Raw genomic sequence first — 21,869 nt, 5'->3', positions numbered from 1 at the left:
AATTCTTCGTAATATTTATGCTTAGTTTTATATAATTTGTGAAAGTAAGGGTGTGAAATTGGAATTTAAGAAAGGTGAAAGGGTAATTTTTCAATGAAGATGGAGCTGAAACTAAATTAAATTTAAAGAAAGAAATAGAAGACACAGAGAAGAAGGCAACTGGCTATCATCTGCAACGACCTTTTTTCTATTGTATCACTGAAAGAAGCTTTCTTTTTCATATATAATTATCTCTCTCTCCCTCAACCATAAGCCGCCCCCCCCCCCTCTCTCTCTCTCTGGAAATCTTTATAAAAGGTTCCAAACTCCAAATAAATGAGGGCTCTTGGCTGCTTGCTAGTTTCTATTATTCTTTTGATTATAATTAGGAGAGTGATTTAGAGGGGGTGGGGGGAGAGGAGAGACAGGACTCTGCTTTGACCTTTCCTCTGTTCAGTTGATACCTCTTGTTGAGGTTGGTGATGATTGGGATGGAGATTTGAAAAGAAATAGATTGAGGAGAGGAACTTTGCCTTTGCCTTTGCCTTTCCCTTTCCTCTCTCTCAATTTCATGTACGGCGAATTCTTCCCAAATTTCAGAGCCCATTAGAGAGAGAGAGAGAGAGAGTCAAGAGATTGAGAAGAAGAAATTTGGGTTCGGAAGATGTTTGGGTGTGAGTGTTTCAGTTGGAAAAGGCGCTCAGAAGAAGACGACTACCCTTTTCAACCGCAGCCCTTTTCCCTGCCTTCGCCCCTTCCTCAATGGCCTCCAGGTTTATATGTCTTTGCCCTTTTCATTATTTCCAAAATTTCTCATCTTTGGGAGACGATTCTTGGGTTTTACATGATTCGTGTTGCTCTCAACTTGTTCGTCTTCTCCTTCTCTGGGTACTTTGTTTGGTGACTTTTGATGATTTCTGGAAAGATTTTCTCTCTCGGCTCTCTATCTTTTGACTAGAAATTTTCTTGTGTTATGGCTAATTAGACACGAATTCTGCATATTAGCTTGATTTTCTTTGATCTAATCTACTCTCTCTCTCTCTCTCTCTCTCTCTGTTTACTGTTGTCAATCATGACAGTGGGGTTTCTTTTCTGCAATTCTTCCATTTTCAGGCAGGCTTCCTTGAACATAATCTGGTTATGGTTTAGGTGGTTGATTTCTGAAGTTGGAAATATGCCTTTTTTAGTATATATATGTATATATATATATATTCATTTTCCATGTCTTTTCTCTGTTTTCCCCTCTTTGATGTTGTAAATATTCATTTTCTTCATCATTTTTAAATGATTATGTAGCTCCTCAAGATAGATTTTCTATAATAATGCATGAAGATCTCCTATTACCACTATTAACCCTCTCCCCAAAAAATAAAAAGAACCATCAGTTAGCTGAACATGTACTCGTTGCAGATTCATTTCTGTGAAGGGCATGACTGGCCCTTAATCTAACCTTTTGTATTTTATACCAATATTGCTCAAAGTCATTGGAGTAATACAAAAATTTTGTTGAAACACCCAAAATCTGTTGCTGGAGGCTTTCATGGACTCGGCAAAAGTTTCGAGTTTCTGCATTTGTTAATTGTCTTTGATGCCCGAGCTCACAGAATTTGAGAAGTTCCAAGATCAAAAGAAATATTGAATGTTACAATGCTTGTTGCCTCCATCATGTGCCTTTGCTAACATTGAGATGTGTCCCTACTTTTTCTTTCTAATTCAAATATTTGGATGAAACTCTACGGCTAAGCATTCAGAGATTGTTTTTATTTTCATAAGAATACAGTAAGCGCCTCTGCGGTTGATATATCTAAGGCCTTTTAGAGTTGATGAGAAATATATTGATTCTGTCTGAATTTGTGTTAACTTTTCGATGAATTATCAATGATTCATCTTCTGAACGGTGAATATTGGCATTTTCATGGATAGCAAATTTCAATATTTAGTAAGGAGCTGCATTGGGCAAATCCTCAAAGTTTATCGCACACTTTCTCTCTTTTGTAGTACATTTGTTTGTTTTATCAATAGAAGAATTGATCATTTAGACTGGGAGGTTTATTTCAATAACATCGTGATTGTTCACGATATGATACATTTTAGTTGATATAACGGGCTACTTTTGCTAACCTTAATCAATTTATGGAATGAATTTCTCAGGTCAAGGTTTTGCTACGGGGACTTTATGCCTAGGAGAAATAGAAGTTCGTAAAATCACTAAGTTTGAGAGCATATGGAACCTCAACCATCTGCGGGGAAAAGAGAAAGGAGTCACATTTTATAGACCTGCAGAAATCCCCGATGGATTTTTCAGCCTCGGTCACTACTGCCAACCCAATGACCAGCCATTGAGAGGCTACCTTCTTGTAGCCCGAGAGATTCCTGCAACTGAACAAAAAGTTAGCTGTATCTGTGATCCTACATCACTCTCTCCTGCTCTTAGAAAGCCTCTCGGCTATAAATTAGTCTGGAGTACAGATTCCCATTACAGTTGTTGTGGATACGTTTGGCTGCCTGAAGCACCGGCTGGTTATAAACCAATGGGTTTTGTGGTGTCCGACAAGCCAGATGAACCTGCGATTGAAGAAGTTAGATGTGTCAGAGAAGACCTTACAGAGACTAGTGAAACTTGTGAGATGATGATGGTGACAGATTCACGATTTTTAAAGCCCTCGCTCAAAGTTTGGAGCATGAGACCGATCAGAAGGGGGATGTTTGCCGGAGGCGTTTCTGTCGGGACATTTTTTTGCACTACTTACGACAGTTATGGAGAGCTGCTAAATGTAGCATGCTTAAAGAATCTCGATTCTTCTCTATGTGCAATGCCAAACCTGGACCAAATTCATTCTCTTATCGGGCATTATGGACCTACGGTTTTCTTTCATCCGGATGAGGAGTTTTTGCCCTCCTCGGTTGCATGGTTTTTCAAAAATGGGGCACTTCTGTACAAAATCGATAGAGCCAAGGGACTGCGTATTGATTACAAGGGTTCAAACTTGCCTAGTGGTGGAATAAATGACGGGGAGTATTGGATAGACTTGCCAGAAGATGATGATCAGAGAAATTATCTCAAAAAGGGTAACATGGAGAGTGCCGAGCTCTATGTTCATGTAAAACCAGCTTTGGGCGGAACTTTCACTGATATTGTCATGTGGGTCTTTTGTCCCTTCAACGGACCAGCCACCATCAAAGCTGGCCTACTAAATCTTGAATTGCGCAGAATAGGTGAGCATGTCGGCGACTGGGAGCATTTTACACTTCGCGTGAGCAACTTCACTGGAGAGCTTTGGAGTGTGTACTTCTCCGAGCACAGTGGTGGTGGATGGGTGGATGCTTCTGACTTGGAGTTCATTGACGGTAATAAGCCAATCGTTTATTCATCGAAAAGTGGCCACGCAAGCTTCCCACACCCCGGCACCTACATCCAGGGGTCCTCAAAACTCAGCATAGGAGTGAGGAATGATACTGCTCAGAGCAAATATTATGTGGATTCTAGTACCAGGTATCAGATAATTGCAGCTGAGTATCTTGGAAATGAAGCTGTAACTGAACCACACTGGTTACAGTATATGAGAGAGTGGGGTCCTACCATCGTCTATGATGCGCGATCTGAACTCGACAAGATTATCAGTCACTTCCCCATGTTTCTTCGATTCTCAGCAGAGACCCTCTTCGAATTGTTTCCAACTGAGATCTATGGCGAGGAAGGGCCAACAGGACCAAAGGAGAAGGATAACTGGATTGGGGATGAAAGATGTTAGGCCTGCAGCAGCCTGCTACACCCAAAATTTCATGCCACTCTGTTGTAAGCTCAGCCCATTTTGCAATCTTCATTCAAACTATTCTCCATGCATACAAAACATCGTGCCCCACAGGTTAGTAGAATGAAGTAAAACACAATGGAAGCACTAAGTCGCCATTCTTTCTGCACCTATTTTCTCCAGTATCGATCTGCTTATTAGTTGCAGGGATTGGTTCGGTTGGAGGGAGGAGGTGCTCTTGCTGTTATAGTGTGCAAGTAGCTTGCATATCTTGTATCCATGTCCGCAAGAACAATCACTGAGCATGTTGTGTTATCAACACACATAATATGTGCATTGTATATAGAGGGATTGTTTACGAGTACTTGAGGCTTGTGTCTCTGTCTGTCTGTCTGTCTGTGTATCTACATCTTGTATGTCTCAGACTGTGCAGCACGGCATGGTCGTTGCTGAGCCTGAGGTCTCCCATTTGGTATTATTGTGGCTTAAGATCAAGTGTTCTTCGCTTGTACTTGTGCTGAAGAAGAGGTTGAAACAAAGAGCTTCCATTCTCTCTAGTTGGAAACACTCTTTAACACAAGAGCTTCCATCTTTTGTTTGCATGTTGGGCATTTAAGTGCTTTTTTTTCTTTGGATGACGACTCAGGTTAAAATTGTTATCTTATCTAATAAGATTAATGTGATGAAAAAAATATCTTTTAGATAATCTTTATCAAATAATGATTTAATTAGAGAATTATGATAGGTGTGGGAAACATTATTCTGTTGTAATTATGATTTGATCCCCCTATAAATAGACAGTTTTGGTTCAATGATTGGTGGACCACTCAGTAATTCGTGAAGAGAGACATCTAAATTATTGTCACTCGTGTTTCACATTTTGATAATCAAAGTTTTGGTGTGGTCTAATCAGTTATCTAAAGTTGTGGGTTAAGTTCCTTTAGCTAATGAATTGTCCCCTTGTGGTGGGATTATAGGCACAAGGGGTTGATTCGAACCACGTTAATTTTTTACGTTTCGTTATTGTTCTTGTAATTTCTATTTATTATTTTTAGTTTGCATGATTCTATCCTAGCACTTTTTTTGGACGGATTTTTGTTCACTCGAGAGTCAACAAATTAATTTAATTTTGCTAGATCAACAATTTTTTGTGATTTTTTGTTTTTTTTATGTTTGTCAATGGTGGAAAGCAATGCTAATGAATTTCTTTCCCACTTGTTTTTGACAAAAGATAAATTCGTGAGTAAAGATGACTTAACGAATTAAAATTTATGTTGTTGATTCCATACTAATATATGTTGATATTAATCAAAATTATAAAGGATTTATTCTTTTTTAATATTGTTAATAGCTTGTTCAAACAAATCACGAAAACGTCAAAAGACTAAATTTACACCATATTGAATCTTTGTAAAAATTACGTAATAAAAATAAAATCATCACTTCAATTTTGATAAATAATTATCCTTCAAAATGATATAATTTTCTCAAAAAAATAAAAAGGAAATTGAAAGGATGGATCAATCCAAAGTGGAATTGACCAAACACTAATGTAGGATAGGAAGAGGGGTCCAAACTAATAGTGGAGATTGCTAAAGGAGGAGCAAAAAGATAAAGAAAAGATCTATGGGTGGATTCAATGTTGTTTTGTCCAAATCTAAATCCCTTTTCATCTCAATTATTTTCTTCCAAACTCCCACTTAAAACAAACAATCCAAGTCTTCTTTAATGGCTTTACAACCTTTGTTTCTTTGTGCAGCTGATGACTCACAAACCAATTGATAAGTGTCAATTGATTCCTCATATCCCTCCTTTTTCAACACTTTTGCTTACTTGTTATTTTCTATTAATTGAGCCATGTTTGTTTATTTTTAACGAAATTAAATGTCTATGGTACATGAAAACGCTTTGAATGTGTCATTTTGATTTTTTTTCAAAACATTTTCTATACCAAAATGCCAATAAACACCAAAAAAATATTTATAGGCCGTTTTTACAAATTTAAAAATGTTTCAAAGTCGTTTCTTAATATTAAAAACTTATTTTTGTCCTGAAGAATTTTTTTTGTCTCTAACTCAAAATTTTGAATTGTCTATTTTTAATTAGTAAATCATGGATTATGAATTATAGAACTTATATTTTATGTTTATTTGAATGTATTATGAAACTTACGTTTATTTTTATATTTAATAATTATTTTTTATATTAAAAATTATATTTAAAAATAACTTTTAAATCATTTTATTTACACGTTTTCCCATATTTTCATTTTCTACTTTTTTTAAAAAAATATCGTTTCCTCATTTTCGTTTTGTATCGTATTTATTTCGCATTTCTATTTTCATACAACATAAGTTAATATAATAATAATACTTTTTTTATTAGCATTTATGATATTTGAGAAATAACAAAAATATCCCTTGACTTTGTAACTCTTGCTACACTATTTTCTCTTGTTATTTTACAGATGTTAAAAATTTTAATATAACAAATATGTTCTCATATTTCTTTCTTATTATTTTTTTTCCTTCTCATATGGCAAACTAGCTAAAAAATAATTGTTTGTTGGTATATTTCTCCCTAATTTGATAATGGTTTATTCATCGCCAAACTAAAGAAAGAGAAAGAAACAGATCAACAAACTATTAAATTCTGGCTAAAAGAAAAGTGTAATTAGAATTGTAAAGTATGGGGGAGGCTATTGTCATTTCTTAAACGTTAAGGGTGTTACTTTCTTTTTGCCAAACATAAGGTGTTAAGCGTCATTTACCCAAAAATAAAAGATTTTATAAAAATATTAATGGGCCACCAAATGGGACAATTTCATTATTATATTTCTAATTAACAGCTAATTTGCACCTAAAACATTATTTTTCTTGATCCGAAAGGCTCTGAGCATAATCATTATTTAAAAATAGAGTAGATTCAACGGATAATAGTGTCACGATACGTTTACTATAATTTAAATTGTTTATTTAAGGTATCTAATTATTTTTAATCTTCTATAACTAGACAAATTAAACATAACATAAATCATAAACAAATAATTTCAACCGAGTCGTTATGCCAACTCTTTTTCTCAAAAACAAAATAAAAATTAAAAAGAACTAGCAATAATTGAATTTCCCATAAAAACAAAGAACAAATCAAGATCAATCCAACTCTGGAGTCTAATTTGCAGTGAGCAAGAGAGAGACAGATGATGAGAAGAAAAGACTTTGAGTTAGATTTAGGTGGGAAATTAATGACATGATCAATGAACAGATCTTGTGGTGGTGGTGGTTGTCACTTTCCTTCATTTTCTCAGGAAACAAACAAGGAAAAGAAGGAAGTAGGAGGAAAGAAATGAAGAGCCAAGAATCAGACTTGCCTAAGGAGATTACATTGCTTCATCTCATCCCTTGGGCTTTGGTTGCTTCCCACTCTCAGCTGCCCATAAATGGCATCTTAATCTTCCTTCAAACTGATCCCTCAGTATCACCATCACCATCACCATCATCATCATCATCATCTTCATTAGGTCTCTGCAATTTAGAAGAGAAGAAGAAGAAGAAAAAGAAAGAGGAGTGAATATAAAGGAGGAAAGGATTATGAAAGGTAAGACAGGTAAATGAGGGCCTACGTACCCTCTTCACTTTTTTTAATGGAAAATGATTTTTTTATTAACAAAACAGAGTGTATAAATAATTGATGTGTAGCAATATTTTTGTTATTATAATAACTATATTTTATATAAATAATTTATATATAAGGAGGTAAAATAATTGAGAGTAACTAGGGAGGAAGGGTTTCTTGTGTTAGTATAAATAATTTGTCGCACATATTTAAGAGTTTGAGATGTCGTAAGATTATGGGTTAAGTTTTATTTTTTTACTAAATTATGTAATTATTTGTGTCTATTTTGAAGGCTTGACCCTCAAAATTTTAATGGTGATAAATTTATTTATTTACTTAAAATTGTAAAATAGAGAAACAGTAAATTTTATGGATGGTGGGACGGTATGAGCTCTGGCCCAAATTTTCTATGCCATTTTCCTTGCCTTCCAATCAAATTTTCGCCAGAAAATAGGGGCAGCGTGGCGCTTTGCAATCCCTGTCCCAGAAAATGGGGACGGGTCACCCGCTTCAGTTCCCCAGCTCCGGCACCCCACTGGCGGCGGCGGCGGCTCCTCTTCTGATGATAAACCACTTCAATCCTCTCTATAACAAGGCTATTACTACTACGAGTCCTGGACGCCCAAACAGCACTCGGTGTCGCTTTGCCGGCTACGACGGCCACGGCGGAGCCGAACGCTTCAGATTCAATCTTGACCGGGAGGAGTTCGTTGCCGGCGACGGAGACGATGAGTTCAGTTTTGGAGGCGGTGCGAAGAAGAGAGTCTGGTGGTCGGATGATACAGTGGAGATGGACAACGAGGAGGACGAAGTAGGGTTTGGGGTTCTGGAAGATTATATTGACCCGTCTTGGATTTTCAAGGTACTGAAACATATCTCAATTTTCGATGTTCTAGTGATGGAATTGTTTTTGCCATGAAAATTCAATTTGAAGAATGAGGATAAAATTATGATTGCTCGGTACTGAATCCATTTGAAGATATAATCTAGCTGAGCTTGTAGAATAACCCGTTAATTAGGGTTTTGAATTCTGGAGAACAAGCAAGATGAGGCAAAACATTAATTCCATCATCCAATTCGATACTTGTTTATCCCCAATAGCAATTTTGCCAACTGCTAATCTACTCACTTTAAATGTTTCAGAAATAAGATCTTCAACTCTGTAAACCCCTCAAGATTTGTTGTTCATGTTCGAGATGCCCGTCAAGTTTGTTATCCCATTTGGAATTGATGCGTTACGAGCTTCCTCTTATCTGGATCATGCGAGTTTCTTGCTTTTCATGAGAAAATATTCAATTTCTAGAATGCTGCCATAACAGAATAAATCTTTAATTTTCAACATTGTATCTTCCCCCTCAGTTCCCCCAGCCAATACAGCCTGCTAATAAACCCACAAACTAACTGATTTAATCCCTTATCCTTCCTTCTACCTGTCCATTCCCCATTTTCCTTCCCGTCCTCTTACTTTCTGACCATCATCTACCGCTAGCGGCATCGTGCAACATGTAAATCTTCTCCCAGAAGGGAAGTATATGCTGCATTACATCATTTTTCTTGCAACTTTCCCCAACCCCTTTCCCAAACAACAAACAATAAAATGAAATTAATCTTAAAAGACATTTGGAAACTGTTGGTTCCTGGTCAGGATCGTCCCACAAGGGAGGGCAGCTAACTGGTAAAAGAACATCCAGCTCGTCAATTCCTTTGTATTGTCATCTCTGTATCCATGTCGAAACCCCCTAGGAAGTTCTGGTTGGTACTCCTCAGTCCAGCTCTGCCTACCTTGAATTTCCGTCAAGCTCTAATCTAACATAAGTCAGTAACTGCTCCTCATCTTCAGACTGCTACCTTTATGCTTTCCATCCCGTCTTCTCTCATAAAAAGTGATTGGAGATCTGTGCATGCAAACTGCCTTCTCTTCGTCTCGGTGTCAGTGCAGCTGCCATGGAGGAAACAACATAACAAAGTAGCCATCCGTTCCTAATACAACAACAATCACAAGCCATAATCCCATTGATGGACCATCCTTTATACTCCAGAAAACTGCCTCCACAAGCACTACTTCCTTTTGGGATATCTGCCTCTGTAAAGGGAGCTGCTGCCAGTTGATCCTCAATTACCAAGTGAAACACCCTTTTTCCCCGTAATAGGCTCTTCGCATTTTGGTCTTCAAGCTTCCTTCAATGCACCAACTTGGTTGCCCCCTCGAATAAAACCCTAGTAGAGTTGGACTATAACTAGAAATGCAGAGAAAAAAGTACTGCTCTATTTTACAAGGTTCATTATACGTTATAAATGTAGTCATTGCAAACAACCAAAGAAAAGCACAACCAATTTTGAAAACCTCAACCATCATGAACCAATTTTGTATACGTTTACATGTAGACGTTATACATGTTGTTTAACTCAAAGATCAAATAGACGTGAAATCCTCTTCTTCTTTTTTGTAAATAACCAATTTTGAAGCTCACCACCACCACCTAGTAATACACATAAAGAGAAAAGCACAGTAGTTTCCAGCTCATGAATTTACTTGACTACTGGCAAGTCCGACCATGCTACATGAACAAGTCTGAGGTGAACTTGAAGTAGATGCAGTGTGATATATGTAATTCATGTAGCAATGGCGGAGGTGAAATGAATGTACTTGCTGCTGCTGCTACCATTAAGGATAACATTTTGTCTCGGTGTGACAATGTTAATTACCTTGAATCAGTGAGATTCAAGGGCAGAACAGAATAAGAGCAAAGGGAGAGAGAGAAAGAAAGAGAAGAGAAAAAGACAAGAACAGAGAGAATGTAGAGGGAGAGCAATTGAGAAAAGTTCTATTGATTTTTCATACCTCTCCCACAAAGTTGGAAGGGTTAATATACTCGGTTGGGTGGGTGCGATGCAGTAGACCACACCCCCTTCCAATGGTTACAACAGATTCTTTTGTCCTTTTCTTAAGGCCTCACACTGGCCTTTTGATTCTTCCAGACTGACAGCTGGAAATTGAAATACAATAACTAAAACAAGGGAATCACAATGTAACAGCAATTAACAATACTAGCAGTAAAGCAAAAGCAAAAATTTTAAATAGCATAGCCGTGACACATTTTTTGCAATCAGCAATCATGCAATTACATGTTGTTGATACAATTTTGCGAAGTTAAACCGACTTGTGAATTATTCTCCGGCGGTTATTGGATCCTGACTTCCTGTTCCAACTGTGTGCGGACAAATAGAATTTCAAAAGTAAGGATCTGCCTGTGTTAAATGAACGATTTCTCAATGCCAAAAACATCTTGAAACATTCTTTTACTTGCATATCAAAATCTGCTGCAAAACATGACAAGAACCCACTGCAGGTTGTGAACGCCTTCGGTTGGATGGTTCCTGCCATTGCCATATCAATGCTGCTGGGCACAGGATCGAATGCCTTTTTCATGGCGTTGGTGCTTCCAATAGCTCAGTCAGCTGTTTCTCTGGCAACCGAAGCATTCTGGGGCAGGTCGAGAGGCAGACCTAAGCCCAAGCGCAGGACCAAGGCAAAACCCTTTGCTAGAACTGCGAGTGATGTTGGCATGAACAAGGAGAAGGAAGACATAGGATCTAGCAAGGCCAGGGAGAACTACCAGTCATGGAGAGCAGGAAATGATTCTTCTAGCAAAACCCGAGATCAGAGGAGACCACCCTCCAGCTTCGGTGGATGGGACGCACTAGACGAGGGAGCTGGGTCTTATAACGGGTCACCGGCTCAAAAGGCAAAGGAAACAAGACAACAGAAGAGAAGTAAACTGAGCAGGAGAGTGAGAAATAGAGAGAGACCATTGTTGCTGAGATTGCTGGTTGCTGTTTTCCCCTTCTTGGGTTCATGGACCAGGCTATTGTAACATAACGCTGTACCTTCTTAATGCCCAAAAACAAAGTATAAGAAAGAAATTTGGCTCCAAATTAAGGAAGAGATCTATGAATGTGAAAATGGATGAAAACACTTTCTACCCACTGAATCGATTGACTGGTCCCAATTGAAAGGGAGTGTCTGTAACAAGCCAGACAATGCTTGCTGGTCACCCTGATCCAAGTCATGGTTGTGGGGTGGGAGGATAAGGAGGAACTCCACCCATCCATGGACACACATGACAGAGCTCTGCAGTATAGAGAACAGATGCTTTGTCACTGTCCCTTATTGGCTTGTTCCAGATTCCTATTCGCCGGTGGCCAAAGAAAAGTCTTCAACGAGATGCTTCTGATTTGGATGCCGTTTTGCACATGCTGAAACCAATTCTCTCTCCAGACCAATATCTACTCTCTCTCTTTTGTCGCTTTCCCAAGGTCTCTGTTCATGGCTTCCATTACTGCAACAACACCTTTTCTCCCACAAACAATCTACTTTATTAACGATAAATGACATCACAGCAATCTTATAAACATCCTCAAACCATCTGGCAAACAAAGATCCTGCAGTCACTAAATGTAACTCTCTTTAAATCTCACACTGCTGCAATACATATATATATATAGAGAGAGAGAGAGAGAGAGAGAGAGAGAAAAGCTTTTTCTTGTCCTTTTCTTTCTAAACAGTGTTTTCCCCAGAAAATAAACGGTGTTTTTCATACGGTCGCCAGATGCTCAGGCGTGAAGCTCGAGTCGGTGGGCTCGATCTTCTTCATTTGAAGCCCCGGCGGAAGGTTCGACCGATCATCTTCGTCGTGGTACGCGTAGGCAAAGCCGCCGTGCCTCGTCAGATCCATCCCGGCCATCTCATCCTCGCTCGAAATCCTCAACAGGTTCAGCTTCTGTAACCCGTAGAACAGTAGCCCCATCGTCGCCGACACCCACCCGGCGATCACCAGAATCTGGATGACCTGCGCCGCCAGCAGCCGCCCTCCGCCGCCCATAAACAGCCCGTACGGCCGGCCCGGCTGGTACACCTCCGACACGTAACGCTGCCTCGCGAACAATCCGGTGAAGAGCAGACCCCACGCGCCGCAGCCGCCGTGGAGCTGCGCCGCCTCGAGCGGGTCGTCGTACTCGAACCTCTCGGCGAGCTTGTTGCAGCCTATCAGAACCCACGCCGCCACGAAGCCGCAGATGATCGCCGCCCACGGCTCCACCACCGAGCACCCGGAGGTGATCGCAGCGAAGCCCCCCAACAGGCCGTTGCACACGTCGGTGACGTTCCAGTGGCCCGCCAATAGTCGCTTCCCAAATAGGGTAGTCAGAGCAGCTGTGGACCCGGCCAATGTTGTCGTGACAGCTGTCCTCCCCACGGCGCTCCATTGTCCGTAATAAGCCTCGCCCGTACCGTAGGATTTCAGGATGGTGAGAAATGAACCCGGGTTGAACCCGTACCACCCGAACCAGAGGAGGAACGTGCCGAGCACTACGAGCGATGCGCTGTGGCCGCGCAAGTCCACGGACCGTCCGGTCTTGGCAAACCGGCCGATTCTTGGGCCTTCAATCAAGGCGCCCCAGAGGCCGGCGATGCCTCCGACCATGTGGACCACGCCTGAACCGGCGAAGTCGATGACACCGGAGTTGAAGAGGAGGTCGCCGTTGGAGCGGATCGGGCTGGCCCACCCGTCGCTTGACCAGAACCAGTGGGAGACAATGGGGTAGACGAAGCCCGTCAAGAAGGAGGAGTAGATGAGGTAGGCGACGAACTGGGTTCGCTCGGCGATAGAGCCGCTGGTGATGCCGGCGGCGGCGATGGCGAAGGCCCATTGGAAGAGGAATAAGCTGTAGTCGGAGGTGGCGGAGGGGACGTCTTTGAGGGCGAAGGAATGGTGGCCGATAAAGCCGTTGGAGGAGGAGCCGAAGGCGAAGGCGAAGCCGAAGAGGTAGTAGGAGAGACCGCCGGCGGCCGCGTCGAGGACGTTGGTGAGCATGATGTTCATGGTGTTCTTGGCTCGGACGGAGCCCGCGCAGAGCATGGCGAAGCCGAGCTGCATGGCGAACACCAGGTAGGCTGAGAACAAGAGATAGGTGTGGTCGACGGCGTAGGTAGTGTCGGAGAGCTTGGAGGCGACGGCTCCGAACTGGCCGCAGATGAAGTCGGCCACGGCCGTGGCGTTGCCGACTCCGGACAGGTGTGGCACGAGGTCTGAGGCTGAGCAGCTCAGAGACGCCATGATCACTCACACTACACAGAGAGTCAAGAGAGATGAATTTGGAAAGTCAGCTTCTTCTTTCTTTGTAAATTGTAATTGTGGTTGTGAATGTACGACAGAAATTTATAAAGCGGAGAGATGCGAAGAAGACAAATTGGGAATATAATAATATAATAATATATATAAAATCGTGCTACTCGCAATCACTTAATCATCCATCATGCAACTGATGATAAATTATAATTATAATTATAATTATATTTATTAACCGAATCCAACCAATTAAAATTATTAATTTGATTCAATTTTTTATAAGATTCCTTTGGTTCGGTTATCCAATTCATTAATTTTAATTATTTTAATTTGATTTGATTTTGATTTTGATATTGAAAAAATCAAAATAATAAAATCAACCGAAATTTTTATTTTTTCAATTTGTTCAATTCTGTTTTTTTTTTTCATCTTTGGAATTTTTTTTTGTCAATTCATTTTTTTCATATTTTTTTATTTATTTAATCCGTTCAATTTAGTTTTTAACACAATTTCTATATATTCAATTTTAACGATAGCAAATGCTTACTCTTAATTATATTTGATATTTTTTTAATAACTAACTCAATTTTTGTTTCTTTAAATAAAAATTAAATACAAAACAAACACATCAATTTGGGATCCATGACTGCAATTGGATCTTGCGTCGTCAATTGAAAAAAAAATAAACTTTTTTATTTACTTCTATATAAAATTCACTATTTTTGTCATTTCACTATCAGCGACTCCAAATTTCTTATATATGAGGCACTGAGGCAGCGAAATGACCGCGTTATCTTACATCATCAGCCAAACAAGACTTAACAAAAAAAAAAAAAAGTAACATTTTTAAAAAGGTTAATAATATAATTAGTCCCTCAATTTTATATTTTGTAATAAAATAATTTTTATATTTTAAATTGTCTTATAATAATCATTAAGCTTTTAATTTTATTATAATTTAGTCTCTCTTTAAAAATTTTATATTATTACGTTGTAAATATAAATATAAAAAATACAAATTTTGGAATACAAATTAATGATTTCTAAAGTAAAAGAAAGAATCTAGTGATGGGTTCTTCCACTGCTAATTCTGTATTAGCAGAATTAAGGTCGCAAATAAGCCAAGTCGTTCATAAGCAATTTGATATTCGTCTCAATAAAAGTTCGTTCAAGTCTATTTATTAAGATAAAAGATATAAGATTGAGTTTAATTTTAAAACTTGATTTGTAAACAATCCAAATTTAAATTCAATAAAACTCAGCTTATTAGTTTGTGAGCTGACTCGATTAAAGACTCGTGAACAAAGTCGATTAGAAGTTTGTAAATGACTCGTTTATAAATATATTAATAAATTTATTTATAATTTGTAAAAAATATTATTTATCATAAATTTATTAAATTTTAAAATTATTATAATAATATCATTAAATTTTATTGAATTTAATTTTGAGAATGTTTTGATGATGATAAAATAAATGTAAAACTTTAATACACTTTTTTCATTAAAATATGTTGATAATAAGATATGTAGTGACTTGAAGATTAATCAATTAATACCTAGTTTACTATTAAGATTTGTTGATTATCAAGTTCGATTTAAAATTATATTTGTTGATTATTTTTATAGCTAATTATCATTTTTTTTTAAATATAATTCTGACAAATTCAAGCTCAAGCCCATGCTCTAGCTCGCCAAAAGTTTGTTGAGCCCAAGCTCAAGCTCCAGCTAGCTTGGTGAGCCTAAACTCAAGCCCATGTTGAGCTCACGCTCTTCTCAGCTTAATCGAGCTCAAGCTCGAGCTTAAGCTCAATGAAATTCGATTTTGTTCAATTTGATTGCAACCTTAACAGTTATTAAAGGTGGTCACTAGTTAGGTTGTACGAATACAATACGAAACGGGAATAGGAAAGTAAGATTTTTTTTTTTTTAAAACGATAGGCAACAAAAATATAGGGGAATGCATACATAAAAATATATAATATTTTTTAAATATAATTTTTAATATAAAAATAATTATTCAATTAAATATAAATATAAATTTCATAATTTATTCAAACAAATATAAATATAACTTATTTTTTATCTTTGATGCGATCACCAGGACTACAGAGATAGAATTGCTCCCATCTTTAATAAGATCATAAAATAGAAATGCGTTTTTAATATTTTTTTAATATTATAGAACAGCTCAAAATTTTTTAAAATTTTGAAAATAGCCTGAAAATATTTTTTGTTAGTATTTTAGGACTTTTTGAAATTGAAATTACTTCAAAAATAACTAAACAATACCCTTTCGGTGTTTCCAAGCATAGATCTAGCAATTAACTTAATGATTTCTAAAGTAAGATAATGAATCTAACTCTATATGAGTTGTTATCAAAGATAATTGCTAGTTAGGTTGCACTCAAACAATACGAAACGGAATGAAAGAATAAGAATTTTTTTAAAAAGTAAGAAACAAAAATGCAAGGGAGCACATAAATAAAAATATATATTATTTTTTATAAATATAATTTTTAATATAAAAATTATAAAAAAATAATTATTTAATTAAATATAAATATAAATTCCATCATCTATTAAAATAAATATAAATACAAGTTATTTTTTATCTCTAACGTGATTGTCAAGACAACAAAATCGAAATTGTTCACATCTCTAATATTATTGCTAAATAAAAATGCGTTTTCAAATTCAAAACACATTTTCAATAATTTCTTAGTATTACAAAATAGCCTAAAAATATTTTGAAAATAGCCTAAAAATATTTTTTTGACTTTTTTTGAGCATTTTGGGGTAGAAAATGTTTCAAAAACGCTTAAATAATACCATTTTGAAGTTTTTGTGAATAAGAGGTCTCTAGCAATCACTATTTTTGTATTTTTTTATGTTTATCTTACATATTTGTTGCATTTTATTTTTTAATAAAATTTTTAATAATTGATTAAATTATAATAAAATTAAAATTTTAATAATCACCATAAGACGAAATAAAATATAACATTTTTTAAGGGTAAATTAGTAAATTACCCTGCAGATCTCTAAAAATTTTTAAAGGAGTTGACGAAATATAATTGCAATGAAATAAGAAATACTAAAAATTGAATTAAAATAATAAATTTGACTATTTTTTTTTTATACAGCCTGACGTGATTCGAAAGATACCTTTATTTTATTATTATTATTATAGCTTTGTGGGCCCCACTTTGATACACACTTCCACGCGCATGGTGACGGAGATGATGGTGAGATAATTGCTTAATTAAAACATATTCTCATTCATTCATTCATCTCTTTTACTTTAATCACTAATTCAGTTGACATAATCACTTAATTAACCTCTAAACATACTTACTTCTTGTTATTATAATATTAAGTAAATTATATTATTATTATTATTTTATTTTTTTGAATTCGTTGTTATATTTTAAATATTTGTTATCTCGATTTTGACTACACAAAAATAGATACGATAGGAAATGAAAAAAGAAGATATTTTTCAAAAATATTAAAAATGGAAACAACGGAGAAATGTGTAATAAAAAAAATATAAAAGTCTTTTTTGTAAATATAATTTTTGATATAAAAATTATAAAAAATAATTATTAAATTTAAAAATAAATATAGATTCAATAATATATTCAAACAAATATAGAGATAAGTTCTATCGTCTACGAATCATGACTTATTGATTAAAAATAAATAATAAATTTAAAAAAAAATTAAAAGTTTTTCGTGGATGGAAACGTGTTTCAAAATCGATAATGCATTTTTGATATTTTTCTAATATTACAAAATGACCTCAAAACGTTTTTAAAATTGTAAAACTTTTGTAATAATTCAGTCATTCTTTTTATTTTTTTTATCGAATTTTGATAACAAAAATTAGTATTTTATACATTAAAATAAACTTTATGCGATGAATGATTCAAATCTTCTCTATGTATATATGTGTATAAATAAAAGAGAAGAATAAAAATACAAGAGATTTATGCGATTCAACATAAACTTACATTCATAGAATGGAGAATCCATTAAGATGAAATGGTTTTGAGTATGATGGTTTCTCTTTTATCTCTCTTTATCCTAATTACGTACAAAAATGTTCTATATATATAGGAAAGAATGCAAGACCCTAATCTCATTAAGAGATAACGGGTCTAAAATGAATTTTAGGTTGGAATTAAAGACGTATGTTTGACACTTAAAAATTACTTTATCGTGGAGTTGATGTTATTTTTATAAAAAGAAATTATTTTTTAACTCTTAAAGTTATGCTCGAGAGAAAGGTGAGTAAAAAACAAAACGATACATAACAGAATAGAAAATAATGTAAAAGAAATAATGTAAAGCTAACATAACACTTAAAATTATTTTATTTTAATCGTAGTCTATATACTAAATTTGATTGATTTATCTCAATCATAGTCATGCAATGTACAATAAATAGCATATCATATAAAGTAATATTGCAGATTTATTGATATTTTTATTATAATTTAGCTTTCTATGTTGTGAGTTTGCTATTTTACACTAATTGTTAGGAGTTTAAATACCCAATGCTACTTGTTATCGAACATAAATTAAAATGACGATTTAAGAAAAATAAAAATTGTTGATAATACTTAAGATTATACTCATTAGACTATTTGCGGGATCTACAATTCATTTGGGCTTGGTTTGGCCTTCGAATGAGGGATTCCAAGCCTCAAAGGCAAATCAATTAACTTAGAATTAAACCATCTAATCCGACTAGAATTCTTACCATCTTGATTTTATATTATTTTTAAAAATTTATCAATTAATCATTCTCCTAAATATTAAGAAGACGATCTTTTGAAATAAGTCTAATCTCTTGATAATATTTTTATTATAATTTAGCTTTCTATGTTATGAAGTTGCTATTTTACATCAATTGACAACACTTGAGATTCTATCCCCCCCCCCCCATTGACACGTGTCAACTTATTTTTTATTTGAATTGATTGTGTTAACCCACTCTCGACCATAGATTATCAGGATATTTGCACGTTTTGAGATCTATTTAGGCTTGACTTGGCTTACAAAGGAGGGATTCTAAGACCCAAGTGTAAATCAATTAACTTAGAATTGAGCTATCTAATCTGACTAGGATCTTCGCTCAGAATTACACGATAAGCTCGATCATAATTTTATATTACTTTTTAAAATCTACCAACTAATTTTAATCTCAATGATTTAAAAATAAACCCTTTATCCTAAATGTTAGGAAAATGATCTTCAAAGATAAACCTAATCTCTTCAAATATGTCTAAGATCACAATTCCTGAATAACATTTAAGAAGGAGATCTAACCATAAGCAAAGAATTATGTATAAATTATTATAAATAGAAAACGATCTCTCTTTTAAAATAAGTATTCTCCAATTTACTCGCTTTACCTTTTCTATTTCTTAACAAATCTTGAGACAATTCTTACGATTTTTGTTTTATAAGTTCATTATTTCAAGATTTTACTTATGGCCCAACCCATTTACTCCACTCTCTAAATGAACATGTTGATGATCAACTTTTTACGTCAACAATAATATTAGTTACAAAAATCAAATTCAAATTGAATGGCTAATTCAGCTTAACAACCCCTTGGTTTTGGTTTGTAATCTGTGGGGGTGAGTTGACAATTTTTGTCAACCATTGCTTAGCATTCCCCCTATTAAATAAATAATAGATGTATGCTGCATGTTAAAGAAATAAAACTAAACTTTAATCAATTAAAACTATTACCAAATGCTACAATCAACCCCTTTGAACGTTTGCGTGTTTATCTTGTAGAATCCTAAACCTTTTTGTAGTTCTTGTGTCTCTAAATTGTATAAAATTATTTATTTAAATAGTTAATTAACAAGTGATACACACACATATTGATGTGTCAATTTTTTGGCATTTTCTCAATTCTTTTTCTTTCTCCGACATCTTCTTTACTCTCTATCTCTTAGCATCTCTTATCTCTATGGCATCTCTTATGTTTTCTTCAACCGTGTCTCTTGCAAGAAATGCTACCCTAGACTTGTCTCATCGATCTTCAATCCCCCCAAACAGTGGGGTGACTATCTATTCAGACATGTCTGTGATATGTCCAACTCAATCGACCGACGTAGCCCAATTGAAGAAAATGTATAAGACGTTGGAAAAAGAGAGAAATGACTTAAAAGAGACGTCATAAAATTATCATGTCAATATACATGCGTATTATTTGTTGGATAAATGCTTAAATAATTGATTTTACACAATTTAAATACACATTTAGAACCACAACAAGTTTAGGGACATAAGTATACTTTTACATAAAAATTTTATTTGAATGTTATACATAAATATATACATATATATGTATATCTATTTAATAGTTAATATTAAAAATAAACAAAATATTTGAGCCGACTCAATAACACAGATGAGAAATGAGTTACACTTGTCGGACGGTTGGGATGGTCAGAATATTCACTGACCAATCGATTGATTGATTCAAAGGTCGATTCCATTGATGATGGCAGCAACCTTAATATTCACTAATTAATTGATTAATTAATTAATAATACTAATCCTTACCCCTATTTAGCCCCCTTTTCTCTTTCTAATCCCCATTATTAATTCTGCCAGCCAAATCAAAATTAGGAAGCGTAATTAAGAGGGCCGCACCACGAAAACGCATTGTACGGCGCTTAATTAAAACGAATCAGTCAGTCTGACGTCACATTGGGCGCCGAAGTCATAGGGTGGTTGAGCGGCCATGCCCCCTCTAGATGATACACCAACATGGCACAAATTTATGATATTTTTATTTAAAATTATTATAAATTTATGTGTATCACTTTATTTTATAAAAGTTAGTTATTAAACTTATTTATGAATATAATATTTTTCTTTTATATATGTCTCAGTTCATTATATTATTTGTAAATTAATTTTTATTGTTATTGAAATACAACAATTAAGATTTATATTGTAAAAGTATTTTGGAAGTCAATAGAACTTGGTTGGGCAATAAGACTTGTATGGGAGAAAGTTGTTCGGAAAAATTGAAGTTGGGCTCGAAAAGGACTTATAAGGTAGAAAATAAGTTAGGAGACGCGCATGTCTTTTGATGTTTAAGTTAAAAGAGACCATGATAAAGTCTGGATACATATAGAATTATGCAGAAGCGTCCTCACGGGCGTAGTACGATTGGTTCTCAGGTAGCAGATTACACTCAATTATGCATGTTCGAGTCATGGTAATCGCAGTGTGGAGTTTTACCCTCCTGTGGGGGTGGATCCTTGTAGGCATCATGCACTGTGCCTCATACTTAGTGCGTTGTCTTGTACTGTGATTAACCCCTGCCACGTGCGTGTGGCAACGTGTGGGAGGCTCTTAAGGTGAGGGATTTCACCTTACACCCAAGAATTATACAGAAATATGTGGTAGGATGCAGTGGAGAGTCATCAAATAGGATGCAATGGAGAGTCATCAAGAAAAAAAGTGCTTATTTGGGAGAGTTTATGTTGTTGGTTTTCTCAAAATATGAGGGTTGAGAAGAAGAATAAGAAGAGGAAGAAAAGTCATTGAATATGAGGGATTGAAGGCTATTTATAGTTGTTGTTCGTTAACTAGGACACGTGGCACAAGTGCAAGGGCGCAATGCCCTTCCAAATGGGACATGCAATGTTGTCCAAAAGAACTTTTTCTCCAGGGAAAACTCCTTAAGAGGACATCTTATCTCGTTGTATTTTAAAAAGAGATAAATTGCATCTATATAGGTTTTTGTGAATATGAATTTGGAATTCAATTTGGACATTTATAGTTGCGTGGGGCTATTTTGATTGAGGATAGAGGTAATGTTATTAATGGAATTAAAAAATTATTAATTTTTTTAAAAAAATAGTCTACAATAATAGCTAACCTGACATTAAATTTAAAAATAAAATGACTTATTTGTTAGTTTTTAAAATACAATGGACAACTTGACTCTAAGTCTGAAAGAAAACATATATATTATCATTCTTAAAGTGAAGTGACCAAATTTAATCTCAAAGTCAAATTACAGTGACTTATTTTATACTTCATCTAAAAATTACAAATCGTAAAAGTAAAGGATTATAAGGTTGGGGTGAGCAACATTTTTGGTTAAACTAAAATAATCGAATTGAATCGGTAGAAATTGTTAATTTGGTTCAATTAAAGTTATAAGTTAGTTCGGTTCAATTAAAATTATAAGTTAGTTAGGTTCATTTTTCAAATTTTATAATTTTATTAATTTCAATTTGGTTCATTCTCCGTAAAAAAAAAAAAAATGAAATAACCAAACTTATTAAAATGTCAAAAACAACATTATTTTTGCACTTTGTTATTTCAATCTTTTTAGATTTTTTTTTTAA

At 35.2% G+C, this 21,869-nt stretch overlaps 3 protein-coding genes across 3 annotated transcripts; 2 read left to right on the top strand and 1 right to left on the bottom strand.

The window, feature by feature from the left end:
• Window positions 1-259: 259 nt before the first annotated feature.
• Window positions 260-4,325, top strand: LOC127797801 (hypothetical protein At1g04090-like). Its single transcript, XM_052330948.1, has 2 exons — window positions 260-752; window positions 2,131-4,325. The coding sequence occupies exons 1-2, from the start codon at window positions 644-646 to the stop codon at window positions 3,729-3,731; spliced, it is 1,710 nt and encodes a 569-aa protein (XP_052186908.1). The 5' UTR covers window positions 260-643; the 3' UTR covers window positions 3,732-4,325.
• A 3,420-nt stretch (window positions 4,326-7,745) lies between these two features.
• LOC127797552 (uncharacterized) lies at window positions 7,746-11,286 on the top strand. Its single transcript, XM_052330545.1, has 2 exons — window positions 7,746-8,208; window positions 10,697-11,286. The coding sequence occupies exons 1-2, from the start codon at window positions 7,837-7,839 to the stop codon at window positions 11,219-11,221; spliced, it is 897 nt and encodes a 298-aa protein (XP_052186505.1). The 5' UTR covers window positions 7,746-7,836; the 3' UTR covers window positions 11,222-11,286.
• Window positions 11,287-11,699: 413 nt separating this feature from the next.
• Window positions 11,700-13,536, bottom strand: LOC127797551 (ammonium transporter 1 member 2-like). The gene has a single exon (XM_052330544.1). It carries the CDS (start codon window positions 13,460-13,462, stop codon window positions 11,942-11,944), a length of 1,521 nt encoding a protein of 506 aa, XP_052186504.1. The 5' UTR covers window positions 13,463-13,536; the 3' UTR covers window positions 11,700-11,941.
• Window positions 13,537-21,869: the final 8,333 nt, after the last annotated feature.

Source organism: Diospyros lotus, chromosome 3 (genome assembly GCF_014633365.1).
Source record: "Diospyros lotus cultivar Yz01 chromosome 3, ASM1463336v1, whole genome shotgun sequence".
In the NCBI taxonomy this organism is placed as follows: domain Eukaryota; kingdom Viridiplantae; phylum Streptophyta; class Magnoliopsida; order Ericales; family Ebenaceae; genus Diospyros; species Diospyros lotus.
The sequence above is the reverse complement of the archived record's forward strand: the minus strand, read 5'-3'. Positions and strand labels throughout refer to the sequence as shown.

What these genes read in the sequence shown, in the direction of transcription:
- LOC127797801 (XM_052330948.1), top strand. Translation starts at nt 644, where the DNA reads ATGTTTGGGTGTGAGTGTTTCAGTTGGAAAAGGCGCTCAGAAGAAGAC. An exon ending in CCTTCCTCAATGGCCTCCAG is followed by an intron (nt 753 to 2,130) that starts GTTTATATGTCT and finishes TGAATTTCTCAG; the next exon opens with GTCAAGGTTTTGCTACGGGG.
- LOC127797552 (XM_052330545.1), top strand. Translation starts at nt 7,837, where the DNA reads ATGGGGACGGGTCACCCGCTTCAGTTCCCCAGCTCCGGCACCCCACTG. An exon ending in ACCCGTCTTGGATTTTCAAG is followed by an intron (nt 8,209 to 10,696) that starts GTACTGAAACAT and finishes AACCCACTGCAG; the next exon opens with GTTGTGAACGCCTTCGGTTG.
- LOC127797551 (XM_052330544.1), bottom strand. Translation starts at nt 13,462, where the DNA reads ATGGCGTCTCTGAGCTGCTCAGCCTCAGACCTCGTGCCACACCTGTCC.